Source organism: Lacerta agilis, chromosome 14, assembly GCF_009819535.1.
Source record: "Lacerta agilis isolate rLacAgi1 chromosome 14, rLacAgi1.pri, whole genome shotgun sequence".
In the NCBI taxonomy this organism is placed as follows: domain Eukaryota; kingdom Metazoa; phylum Chordata; class Lepidosauria; order Squamata; family Lacertidae; genus Lacerta; species Lacerta agilis.
In genome coordinates, this window is record NC_046325.1 from 26,436,549 (window position 1) to 26,449,982 (window position 13,434).

Consider the following 13,434-nt stretch of genomic DNA (forward strand, 5'->3'; position numbering starts at 1 on the left):
AACATAATAAGTGCAATAATCCTGGCACAGAGCTAACATGCAACTTACCAGAAGTGTCCAAAGTTCTCGGCCTCGAATGTCAACTGTTGTCCAAGCCATTTGGGTTGAACCACACTGACTCCTGTGATTCTCCACTGCAGCGGGACAGCTTTCCGCAGAAGTAGTATGGGGGATTGCACAGAGATTGCAGCCTTAAGGCAGATATTTTGTGTTCTCTCCCATCCCACTGCAATCTGGCTCCTATGTGGGGGAGATGACTTCTCGAGCGATCCCTGCACTTTTAAAGGCTCTAGAATCAGAATTAGTCTTGTAGCAAGAGTCACGCGTGGCTGCTTGCTCACTCGGTGCATTTTAAGACCCCAAGGCAGGACTTGAAATCAAAAAGGTTGAAATGAAAGCAAAGAAATATATTCTGCACTGGATTTCTTGGGGGGAGTAAACTGCACGCCTGGCTTACACAACAACAGGGCAACTAGCATGTGTGCCAGACCTGTTCTTGCAGGCGCATTTTCAGCAGTTGAGCCACACACACCCCTCACTTTTGTATACTGGTTTCTCCCCTTTGCCTTGCCTCTGTTTGTGTGTTTTGTGCAGTGGGTGGAACTTTTAGGAAGTCCTGTCCCCTGCATCTGATATCTTTGTGGGAATAGGGAGGCTTGTAAGAAGCTTTTCCTATTGCGGGGGGGGGGGGGGGGGGAGAGAGTTTCCAGACACCACAATAGGCTTCCATGGATGAAAAAGAGGCTCACCATCCAGGGAAGTTGTCTGAAGTGACTCGCTTTACAATATTTCTGCATTTTTTTGCCGGCATCGGAGATTTGCAGGAGTTCCCATTTCTGAGAATCGGCTATTAATCTCATTAAAGCGCCTTGGGTTGTTCGTAAGCATTTCAAATGGACTGTGAAAAGGGAGGCTTACAGACTTCATGAACCTAATGCACAGAGACTCTTTTCTTCGATGCGTGCGTGGGGAGTGGACCTGCACACCTCATTTAAAAAGCCACTTGAATAACACATATGCCTTTTGCATTGATTCTTCGTTACTTGATCTAATAAAATCTAGTGACAACTTTCCTCTGGCTCAGTGTGTCTTTCTGCCTAGCATGGGATATCCCTTCACTTTCCAATCTCCATCCATGAAGAACGGAGCTAATCTACCAACTCAAAAATACCACAGTGAGGATACGACTCTTTTACCTTAATTTCTGAGCCCTGTGTTCCAGACTAGCTCCTGCTCCTCCTCTCTTTTAACTTATGTGAGCTGCTTTGGGAGACAGTAATTATCTGGAAAGCGGAATAAAACAATTACACAGTTTACTGGCGTTTTGGCAGCATGATCGCAACCCTGCTTTCCCAGGAGCAAATCTCCGTGTGTTCGTTGGGATTTCCTCCCCAGATCATTTGCCTGGGAATTTCAGAGTGTTCTGTTGCTTTTGCCCTAGGAGTAATCCTGGGAAGCAGATTTAACTGTTGTTCAGCATTTTACAGATGGAAAATTCTAATATAGAGAGTCTGGTCTGATAACACCAGTTAGCAACTTAAATTTAGAAACTGCTCATGGGTGTAGTCTACTTGCACAGCTAGTGTGCCGCCCAAGTGGTGAACTTCTGCAGGGTTGCAGCTTTGAAGATCTTCTGTCCACATGAGTAGATTACTACTGTGAGCATATATTTTTTAGCACAAGATGGGATGTTGGTCTTCCAGTGGAAACAAGTCCATGCACTACCCAAGGTCACGCAATGAGTTTTATTGTAGAAGTGGGGACGTAAAAGGCTAAGAACTGCAAATGGGTTTGTGGTTATTCTATTAACCCTGGGCAGAGTAAGGCTACTCTAAACAGCCATGACTTCCTCCAAAGACTTCTGGAAACAGAGTTTTTAGTGGACCCCTCTTCCTCTCCCAGAGCTACAGTTCCCTGTCACTATGACTATGGATCAATTGCGGGTTAATCCACTCTGGTAATTGGGAAGCCATGACTGTTTTTAAACTGTTATCATAGTACTTTAAGGTGGAATGTGGCCCGAGTCTAACTCCAAGGGTGGCCCAAGACATGTTGCTTCCTGAGGCAACGGGCAAAATAGCCCATACACATGCTCTTTCCACCTCTATTAGCCAACTGGGCTGGCCACTGAATCCTACTTCAGTACCAACAACAGGGCAAAGCACAGACCCTAAGGCAGTCATAAAGGGGGAGGGCAAGATGCACAACACACAACTCTCTTCTCCAACAGAAGGAATGGTTGGGGAGCTCAGGAAGAAGAGCTATGGGGCACCACTGCCTCCTAGCATATGCTGCCAGAAGCAGTCACTTCACTGGTTGCAAAAGGAATAGATGGCGGAATTTCTCCCAGTGGATAACGCAGTGAGGCCTGGGTTCTTTCTGTTCTGCCTTTTCGTGCCTCTGCTCCTTTGGCTTCATGTGGCTCCACAGTGCCTCGCAACTCATCTAATCCTGCGGTCTCTCTTCTTGAAGATACGAAAAACAAGCCTACTTTTCATTCCATATAAACACGAAGGCAACATACAATACACTATTTCACACTCTGCAGTTTGTTTTAAAGGCCTTAAGCTATGGCGGAAGGGGGAGAATCTCACATGATCAATGCTTATGACGTGCAGATGATATTTAAAGAGAATTCATAGAACTCCTTTGCCTTCCCACCCCCAGCCCCCAAGCAGAGTTCCTTTACTACTTGGACTTACGTCTGCCACATCCATTTTCTTTCCATCTTCTGTTTTAGCTTTGGTTTTTATCGCGTTTCAATATGCTGGTCTCCAGCCTGTCTTAGCATTTACAGTACTTTGCAAGAGAGAGAGAGAGGGAGATGAATTTCTGGTACAAAGTTTGCAGCTGCTGTTGCCCTATAGAAGATGAACTGGAGAAGAATCCATTGGTGGTTGGGTATGTGTTACAAATTAGCTTTTTCGTTTAGCAAGCCCCGAGCTTCCGCCAAATTTATAATAAGTTATAATAAGCAATGGCGGACAACGACATAAATTAAGGTGTGTTCTGCTTTCAAAGTGATGCTGTATGGAAGCTGGCAATTCTGGAATCCATCTCTCAGGAGGTGGGAAGTACAGAATATTGCTGTTTGGGGCCCCAGTTGGCCAGACAACCCCACCCTTTCCCAGGATATTCCATTTCATCCCCACTCCCAACAACCAGATGGCATTTCCTTCTTCCATTAGAGTTCTGTGTCTTAAATATTTCAGTTCTAAATAATAATAATAATAATAATAATAATAATAATAATAATAATAATATAATAATTTATACTCTGCCCATCTGGCTGGACTTCCCCAGCCACTTTGGGCGGCTTCCAACAAAATATTAAAATACAATAATCCATCAAACATTAAATAGCTTCCCTAAACTGGGCTGCTTTCAGATGTCTTTTGCAAAATCTTAGCATTCCCCCAAGCCTGATGAAAACCTCCACCTCCTGCAATGGTGTTTTGGTTATGTAACTTACAGGATTCATCATGAAAGGATTGTGCCTTTCTTGCTTTCACAGTTTAGCTACTGTTTCAATGTACAGTGCTTTGTTTGATTCACAATCTTTGTGTGTGCCTTCACAAAAGCCCTCTTGAATTATATGCACACTGTAATTCTAGGGCTGCAACATTAAATGCTTCTATTAATCAGCTTTTAATTAATTGGTCTACTTTAATTGAGGGTGACTTTTTAGTTTGAAAAAGTGTTGTGAATAAATGTACGGAGCAAGGCTCAAATCCAAGGTTTCCAGCCCCAACCTGGTGTCTTCAAGTCTAAAGAGATGCATTGCGCCCACCGCAATGGTAAACCTGTGCCCAGGCTGTACTGCTTTGGACTGAAGTTGCAGGAATCACAGCATGAAATAAATGTTGTTTCTGTGCATGAAAACAGTTGGCTTGTCAGGGAGAAGACTATGCCTCTCCCTCAATATGCTAGCTGTCTCTGTGCAGGGACTGTTTTTGTACAGAGAACAGACCCTCCAAATGCCCCATTATCCAGGGACAATCTCGGATTTACAGCTGTCCTGGTTTCTGATTTGATCCCGCAATGTCCCGCTTTTCCTTAGAATGTCCCTATTTTCATTGGAGAAATGTTGGAGAGTATGGAATAGAATGCTCCTGGGGCTTTTTTTTCCAGCTGGAACTTGCCAGCACCTCTCAGGTGGGCGCCATTGCATTCTAAGAGAACGAGGGAGGTGTTCATGGTGAGTTCCAGCACTACTTCTTTTCCTAGAAAAATACCACTGGACTTCCCTATTTTTGTTGGAGAAATGGTAGAGGTTATGTGAGAAGCATTTGCCCATGTGATCTCCCACTTTCAATCCAAAGTGATAAAGCCCAGATACCAGATACAGTACCTCGGAAGCTGCCTTCTACTGATCCAGACCATTGGTCCACCATGTAGCACAGTATGGTTGACAATGACTGGCAAAGGTTCTCCAGGGTTTCAGACAGGGGACAATCACAGCCCTACCTGCAGATGTCGGAGATTGAGCATGTGTTCTACCACTGAGTAACTTGCTGAGAAGTAGACCCAGGAGTCCTGTCTCGGTTTGAAGAGCAGCCATTGTGATGATGTTTGTTTGTTTGTTTGTAACCTTTCCGTTGTAGCGACACGCTTCAGTATTTCAACAAGTTGCAGAAACGACGGGAATTAGAGGCTGTCAACTTGTGGAATGAACCAATGGACAAGACTCACGTGGAACGGGATGATGATCATAAACTCCACATGTTGCTGGAGAAAAGGTCAAAAACGCGCCGGGGATCAGAGGTATGCTATTCTTGCGCACGGAATATTTTTGTTTGGGGGAGAATTTAATTGCAATACGTTTTCCCACGTACAGTCTGGTATGGTTGGTTCACCTGGAGGAATAAGTGCCAGACAAGGATGTCCACAGACAATAATTATTGTGTATGTGTGCCCATAAACACAGTGCTGCATTGATGTAAGCATTAAAATAATATAAACCATTTTCTAGTTTTTGTCACACTCTAGTGTGACCAACAAATAAAAACCAGCATAGGGCTATGCAGGTAGGGTTGGCTAATGGCTTCCATTGAATTATATTGGGCCAAAGGAAACTTCTTGGGGGAATCCAACCCTTTCCTGACAAAAACAGCATCAAAAGGAGCAGTGATGTACCCCTTAACTGTCTGCCACATACAGATGAGCTTCTGCTGTTTGCATCCATGGATGAGAGCAAGAAAAGTGATGCAATGTAGACGCAATCTGCATGGGTGGCATGACCTTTAGCAATAGGGTTCCTCAGTGGGGTGCAGTGTGTCAATGTACATGTAGGCGCACACACAAAGCAGCCCTTTAGAGATCCCTGTAATATACTGTATAGGCCTTTCTCCACACATACTTTACATGATGGTGGGCATTTTGCTGAAAAACGTAGCTTAGCGGTTCATTCTTTTGATGGTCTCCTTTATCCTGACAAAGGACTACCGACGCTTGAGCTTTGACATCATCGCTCACCGGCAGATCCGTCGGAAAATGAAGGACCGATGGAAGCAAATCCTGGAAGTCTTGGGTATGGCGTCCTTGGGAGATTTCCACCACAGACCAAACTGGAGAGTGTTAGGAGAGCTATTATCCTTACTCGCTTTCATTTCTCTCAAGTTTGGTTTTAGTGTTCCACGACTAAAAACTACTGGAGCCTTCTCCCTGTTGACTTTGGAGGGGGGAAGACTATTATTTACCTAACCTTTGCCACTGTGGGAGCAGGATACTGGATTCCGTTCCTATTCAACAGGGCTGCTCTTGTTTATTATTTATTGAGTTGGTGTTTAGAGTGGATAAGGGCATAAATCAGGCTTCCTCAACCTCGGCCCTCCAGATGTTTTGAGACTACAATTCCCATTATCCCTGACCACCGGTCCTGCTAGCTAGAGATCATGGGAGTTGTAGGCCAAAAACATTTGGTGGGCTGACGTTGAGGAAGCCTGGCATAAATGATCTCTTCCCAATATAGGATTCAAAGCTGAAGCAGATGGGCTCCTCACTGTCACGTCCAGCACCTCATATGAATCCCTTCACTATCCTCAAGAGGCCCGCAGGATCCACACTGCCCTGGCTGAGCAGACAACCATTTTTGGCTGGCATCGTGGTGGTCCACCCGAGAGATACCTCTTTGTCATTGTAAGTAGAGGAAGGATTTTCTTAAATCTGAGTCCCCAAAAATAGACGGAAAAGTATGGTAATTAAATAAAGGGTGTGCCAGCTCTTGTTTCTTCTTCTTCTTCTTCTTCTTCTTCTTCTTCTTCTTCTTCTTCTTCTTCTTCTTCTTCTTTAAAGAAGGCCAAATAGTTTATTGGGAACTATTTTCTGCAACAAAGGGTGGATGTCTCCTAGGCCAGAAAACAGTCACAGCGGAACAACAATAAATCACCTTATCTCCTTTCCCCCCTTTTGAATGCTTTTAGACTCAGACTTCCCTTAATAAATCTAATATTACATTTTATTACCAGATGCTTAGTAGTTAATTACATACTCCAACCCTACCCATTCAGTACTAGGCCTGTGCTACTAAGAACCTGGGAATCTCCCTCGTAACAGAGGCTCCTTGAAGTATTTTGACCCCTGCCCCAAACAGGGACCATTTGTTTGGTTTATTTTATATGTGTTTCCCTCACATCCTCTGACTTTTAAAAGTGGGGTAGAAGCAGTTGGCAAAAATCAGTTTTTTTGTTTGCTTAAAGATTTGGGGGATCCCTGACCCCTCCGTTGACCCAAGGATTGCCACTCTTTCTTCTTCTATTATTTTACCTCACAATTACTGTGAGGTAAAATGTAATTGAATCCAATATTTACTGCTGGCTTGGTGTGGTCATCATTTTCTAAATTTTCTACTTCTTAGGTGTCTTAGGTCACCTTTTTTCCTTTATTTTTGACACCTTTTCTCCCCTAGGACAGGCTGCTTCTCCTTGATGTGGGAGATGAATTCCTGTCAGCAGCTCGGCACTTCTACCCCGTGGAGTACGAAGAGGACGAGGGATCTTCCAGCGATGGAGGGCCTACAACACCTGGTCCTGTCTTGGTCACAACGAGCAACGAAGCTCAGGAAGAGATGGAGGAGGGCATAGATGGGGATTAAGCCGAGGAGAAGGTGGAAGAGAGACAGGCACTGAAGAAAGTGCAAAGAGGCGGGCACAACTCAACCTTTGGATGGAAGAACGAATGCATTCAGAGTAGACGACTGAACCGCGAACCTGTTGGAAACTCCCTTTGACACAAAGAACTTGCGCCCCCATTTCCCGTTCACGCTTTACCCCTTTTCTCCTGTATTAATCTCATGGGTTAACAAATTGCATCGTTTCTCACGACTCTCAGTCTATAGTTTTCTATAAAACAGCAGGTGAACATTTGGATGGAAAGACATAAACCCAAACCCGGAGCTGAAATGTTCTCCATGGCCAAAAATCTGGGGCTTTCCCACACTGCCTTTATACCTTTATTTTAGGCTTTGCCACTCACTCAAACAAACAAACAAACAATTTATACCCCGCCCATCTGGCTGGGTTGCCCCAGCCACTCTGGGCAGCTCCCAACAGAATATTAAAAACGCGATAAAATATCAAACATTCTCAGGGTGGTGAACAATAATATCTCCATATTTTTCCAGGGTGTTTTGTCCTGCCTATGGCAGGGCCAGAAGCTGAGATAATAGAAAAGTACCCAAAGCGACTTCCTGTCACAACACATCCAGTCCATATCTCTTACATAAGGCAAGCATTCTGTCTGCAGCAGGGACCTCAAGCCAGAGACCAAATGTCTCTAAGCCTCCATAGAATGGCTTCCCAAGTCACACCCCTCAGCAGCCCTTCTCCACATCCTCCATGAGTCCCTTGGCCTGGCTGGAAGGTATCTTTGAGCCTCTTCCTTGCCTGTATGAGCTGGACTTCAGTTAGCCATGAGACTTTCCATGGAGTATAATAAATTACGTATATGACATAGAGGACTTGCAAACTCGTTTTAGCTGAATTCACTTCAGATTCCTTTAGCACCGAGTGTACACAGTTCTGGTCATAAGGCTGAGGGTGTGGAGAGGCTCCTCCTGCAGTTGTGCTGCGCATGCACCAGAATGTGAAATTCCAGTCTACAACTGAGCACATTGAGAGTCTAGACTTGCCGTTCATGTGTTTGCTTTTAAAAAATAATTTATAGGCCTTAGGTAAAGGTAAAGGGACCCCTGACCATTAGGTCCAGTTGTGTCCGACTCTGGGGTTGTGGCACTCATCTCGCGTTACTGGCCGAGGGAGCCGGCGTACATGTGGCCAGCATGACAAAGCCGCTTCTGGTGAACCAGAGCAGTGCACGGAAACACCGTTTACCTTCCCGCCGGAGCAGTACCTATTTATCTACTTGCACTTTTGACGTGCTTTCGAACTGCTAGGTTGGCAGGAGCAGGGACCAAGCAACAGGAGCTCACCCCGTTGCAGGAATTCAAACCGCCAACCTTCTGATCAGCAAGCCCTAGGCTCTGCGGTTTATAGGCCTTAGTGTGGTTTAAAAAGGGGATGGGCTGTTGTTCCCACTCTGATGCACTGTACAAACTATCCCAACCCACCCACCAATTATTAGCAGACAGGAGAAGCCAGATATATTCAGCAAAATATGCCAATAAAGGCCAATTAGCTCAATCTGCATGATTTGTACAGCTCACGGGTTTGGGTGTTTGGCACAGAAAGTGAGTTACCCTGGTGCTCAGTGTTTTTGGGGCCAAGGCTGTTGAGCTGTTTTTAGTTTTGCCCAAAGTTGTTCAATTTTTATTTTTATTTTTTGCAAAATCTTCCCCCCCCCCAAAAAAGAGGGAATTTTAAAAGCTATTTTTAAGGAAGATCACTAAAATCTAGACTTCCGACATGGGTTGCCATACCTCCGGATTTTCCCAGATATTGACACTGTTTCCGACTGCCGTATTCTGACTATGTATGGAAAATTCTGGATGTATGGCAACCCTACTCTGTGTGAGAGAGGAAGGAAGGGCAGGAGGTTGTTCTAAGTGGGTTTAATGTACACAACATAGGCATAAAAATTGGGGGGGGGGGCAGTTACCCCACCTCTGGATGAAGCATAAGCCCCAGATTCCCAGCTTTCACTTTGAAAAGCGAGTGCTGTACATGTTTAGCAGTTGTAGAACCAGAGATACAAGGCAAAAGGTGCGGGCAGTATCCCTCTCTTTTGTTTCGAGAGAAGCTTGCCTGCTCCTACCTTTCATTTATGTATGTTTGCTTATTTGGAGTATTTTAGGGATGCAATATATCCAGGATTTGTCCGTCAGAAATAGCGTCCGGGTGCAATTTCCAAAAACCGCAGAAAATCATTGCAACCCATGTTGGAAGTGTGGATATTATTATTTTTTATTTTTGGAAGTTTTGATTTTGATTTTCCTTAGAAATAGCTCAAAAACTTCATATGTTTTTTACATTTTGCAAAAAAAAAAAAAACTTAACTTAGACAAGTTCGGATTTTCACTTTTTGAAATATGGCAGCCTCATGAGAAGAGAAGACTCCTTGGGAAAGACCCTGATGTTGGGAAAGACTGAGGGCACAAGGAGAAGGGGACGACAGAGGATGAGATGGTTGGGCAGTGTTCTCGAAGCTACTAGCATGAGTTTGGCCAAACTGCGAGAGGCAGTGGAAGACAGGAGTGCCTGCTCCATGGGGTCACGAAGAGTCGGACACGACTAAACGACTAAACAACAACAACAACCCTAGAGTATTTGCTTTCTCTGCCGCACCTGCAAAAAAATAATCCTGTGGATGTCCATGGCAAACTACATACATAAATGTTGCCCATTGGCAATGCCTGCCTATAAAATGTTTCCCCCCACCCTGTGCTTTCTACAAGAAGGGTTGTTTTCTCTCCTCCTCCTCCTCCTTTTCCCTGTCCATTTTTGTGTGTGCTTCCAGGCCACCTGTTCTCCTGTCATCACCCTCTTCTCTCCAATCTCTCTGTGTACAACCTGTCCCTGATATACAAGCCGCCCGGAGCCTGGTGACAAGGATTGCTGCTGTCCCTGTCGCTAATCCCCCTGGCTCCTGTTTCTAAATAGCAGAGTCTCCGTTTGCGGGAAACAAAAGGCCCGGCTGGGGAAATTTCTCCCTTTCTTCTCCTTCCTCACAATATTCCAAGCATGCGATGGACCCAGGGCGGCTTTTTCCTGCAGTCTGGATCGCAGGTTTCAAGCATCCAGCCTAGAGGTTGGCGAGAAATGTTGGAAACGGCTCTACTTGTCCCTCTTGGCAGAGACATGCAAACACATATATCTCTTCCTGTCACTATCCTTTCTGACAGCTGAGAACTGCTAGGTAATTAATGAGTCTTCTTCTCTCTCCCCCACCCCCCACCCCAGCTCATTTAACAACTTTCCTTGTGATGATTTTGTTCTTCCTTGTCAGGGTTTCTGTGGTTTTACACCTTTCACAGGAATCTCAGGCCTCTTGGAAGGGATACTCCTGCCTTTGTGTACAGATGCCCATGTTAACTGTTGCACCCTGGTTTTGAACTGAAGAGATTGAAAACAGAATCAGTGAACTGTTAAGTTGCAAGGGGGACCACGAGGGTCATCTAGTCCAACCCCCTGCAAAAGCAGGAATCTTTCTCCCAACATGGGGCTTGAACTCACCACCCTGAGCTTAAGAATCTCATTCTCTACCGAGCTATCCAGGGTCAAGTCACATACCGGTAATGCCTTTATATGAATACATTGGTGCAGCCACTTTTGTAATATCATATACCCATATCATAGAGCTAGATAATGTGCTTTTTAAAAGAACACAACACAACTGTGTAATGTTCAACTAAACCTGCAATCCAACATACCCACCTCAGAGTAAGTCTCATTGGCCTCAGAAGGACTTACTTCTGATCAGATTTGCATAGGATCACACTGTAAAATGATGAAGGGATTGGAGTATCTTAGAGCACACTGCAGGGAGCTAGATAGAAACTCAGTCCGATTTGGTAGACCACAGTCGGAAGGGATGGCAACATGCTCTCCTTTGACTCTCCCTACAAAAGGCAAGTGGGAAGGGCTAAAACCTCTCCTTCCTGCTGGCCCATTGCCTTCTGAGGCACAGCTGATGATCCTTTGCATGTGGAACTCCTTGCCCCAAGACTTCTCTGTGTTCTACCAACAAATAAAAGCTTTCTTTTCCCAGTGGCTTTTGGTTCTGCTGTGGCTCGATTTAATTTAATTTGTCAGCCAGGGTTTGTTGTATTCTTGCTCTGTGCTGCATTTGTGTTTTTACTGATGGGTTGTTGGTTTTTTTGTATGCCTTTTAAATTTTTATAAGCCGCTTTGAGCAACTCTTTTTTTTGGAGTTGGGAAAGCAAGCTATAAATCTTTGTATAAATAACAAAATGGCAATAAGTGTGTGTGTTTTGTTTGTTTTCCCCAACTGCCTAAGCCTTAACAGTCTCTCTCCCTTCTTGGCCCTGAGCAAAGGTCAGCATATTATGATCCTCACTATGGGAAAACAAATAGCTACTCCTCTGTTTTTTTGGCTAGGGGCCTTGTAGAGACAGCAAGCCAAATTATATCCCCCCCTGGGCCACAAGTGTGCTGGTAAGCCTCACACTGATGCTTCACCCAACCCAGTCTACAGCTGCCTCCCCCTCCCCCTTGCACGTTGGGTCTGTTCAACGTGAGACGCTCTGTACGGTATCTGCAATGGGCAAGCAATGTTCTCCCCCCAAAATGGATGGGGAAGGGAAAGCAGATGCGGACTCAGTTTCTGTTTGGCTTGGAGAGTTCGTGGGTTTGTCTATGAAGCTGTCAGCCACCCTTCGGCGAGACCATCCTGAACTCTCCCAAATTGTCTGATCTCAGAAGCAAAACAAGGACGTCCCTGCTTAGTACTGTACTTGGATGGAAGAAGGTCCGTCGGCCAGAATACTGTTGAGAGAGAATAGGTCCGCTCTGCTTTGTTTGTTTGTTTGTTTGGTTGTTGTTGTTGTTTGTGGGGATAGCCAGCAGATGGGACGGCCAGTAATTCTGGAGTTCCTGCTCCCACTGCGCCGTGAAAAGGTCCGTTGGCTATGATCTGAAGGTTTCTGTTGTGAGTTCTGAAGGTTGCTGGATGCCTCTGAAGGTTTTCTGCAAGTGTCTGGAAGTTCCGAAGATTCCGCAGGTCTCCAGAGAAGAAGATCGACTAAACTAGGTAGTGGCCAAAACTTAGACGGCCAAATAAAAGTTTTTAAATAAAATGAAATAAATGCTAAGAGACTGCAGTCTGGTGAAGAAGCTCTCAATTGCTCTGTGTAGCTGGTTTTGGTTTTGGTTTCTCTCTTGGCTTGCCATGCTCTGATGTTCTCTCTAGCTTGTCTCGCGCATTCTCCACACACGCTACAGAGAGCGGAGGCTATTTATTGAAGATTCAAACATCGCCATAACAGTTACACCAATCACAACCTTGTCTCTATGCTAGCTTTTGGGCGGGAAACTAACTACTGCCCGTTATATTGGCCAAATTGGCGCGCTTCGCCCAAACGCGGAGGGATCCATGCAGCAAAACTCCCTGTTGGATCCTTTGTCCTTCCTTCCTAATGCGGAAGGACACCTAAAGTAAATCCAAACAAACAGGTGCAATAGCACCTTTAAAAACATATTCCCACTGTTGTTGTTGTTGTTGTTGTTGTTGTTGTTGTTGTTGTTGTTGTTAAAAGTGGAAGTCTGATATTTTGCTACCCTGTACAGATCAACATAAATAACATCATCATTATTATTGCTATATTTTCTATATTGCCTTTCATCTGCGGATCACAGGGCAGTTTACAATTTAAAAACACAAAAATACATACCATAGGTTACACATTTCATACCACCTTTTTCTGTGGTGTCGCCCCGATTGTGGAATGCTCTCTCTAGAAAGGCTCACCTGGCACCATCTTCACATTTCTTACAGCACCGGGCAAAAACATTCCTCTTTACCCAGGCCTATGGCTATTAAATAATCTATGGCCTGTGACAGTGTGAGGGCGAGGACTGTCATTATGATCATTATTTCATTATTAGGCTGTCCATCAGTATGCTTGTTACTATGTTTTTTATCTTTGATGTTCTGTAATGTGTTTTTAATGTTGTATACCACCTTGGGATCTTTTGATAAAGGACGTTATATAAATCGAACAAATAAAAAAAAATAACAACAATTTAAAAAAATATTCACTAGGGGCTATGCCCCTGCTCGCTTTGCTCTCACCACCCACCCCATCTCTGCCAAAACCACCCTTATCCTTATCCTTTACATCTCGCCAAACTTCTGCTTGCAGGCTTGGGCCACCTGTTTTCCTCCTCACCGGCCTCTATCTCCAGTTCCCTCCTTTCCTCTGATGCTGTTGCAATGGCCCAGCAGAGCCCAGTTTTTCACCACGCTGCAGTTCACAGCAGCACCTGCTGGCGGCCACACAGACAACATCCTTAGGGCAGT

The 13,434-nt window shown here is 44.8% G+C and overlaps 1 protein-coding gene across 1 annotated transcript; it reads left to right on the top strand.

Moving 5' to 3' along the window:
• Nucleotides 1-2,693: 2,693 nt before the first annotated feature.
• LOC117059442 (melanoregulin-like) lies at nucleotides 2,694-7,510 on the top strand. Its single transcript, XM_033171184.1, has 5 exons — nucleotides 2,694-2,901; nucleotides 4,605-4,764; nucleotides 5,440-5,530; nucleotides 5,972-6,138; nucleotides 6,908-7,510. The coding sequence occupies exons 1-5, from the start codon at nucleotides 2,825-2,827 to the stop codon at nucleotides 7,091-7,093; spliced, it is 681 nt and encodes a 226-aa protein (XP_033027075.1). The 5' UTR covers nucleotides 2,694-2,824; the 3' UTR covers nucleotides 7,094-7,510.
• Nucleotides 7,511-13,434: the final 5,924 nt, after the last annotated feature.

Coding starts and splice junctions, on each gene's coding strand:
- LOC117059442 (XM_033171184.1), top strand. CDS start 2,825: ATGAATTTCTGGTACAAAGTTTGCAGCTGCTGTTGCCCTATAGAAGAT. Junction 2,902..4,604: donor AAGAATCCATTGGTGGTTGG/GTATGTGTTACA, acceptor TTTCCGTTGTAG/CGACACGCTTCAGTATTTCA. Junction 6,139..6,907: donor AGAGATACCTCTTTGTCATT/GTAAGTAGAGGA, acceptor TTTCTCCCCTAG/GACAGGCTGCTTCTCCTTGA.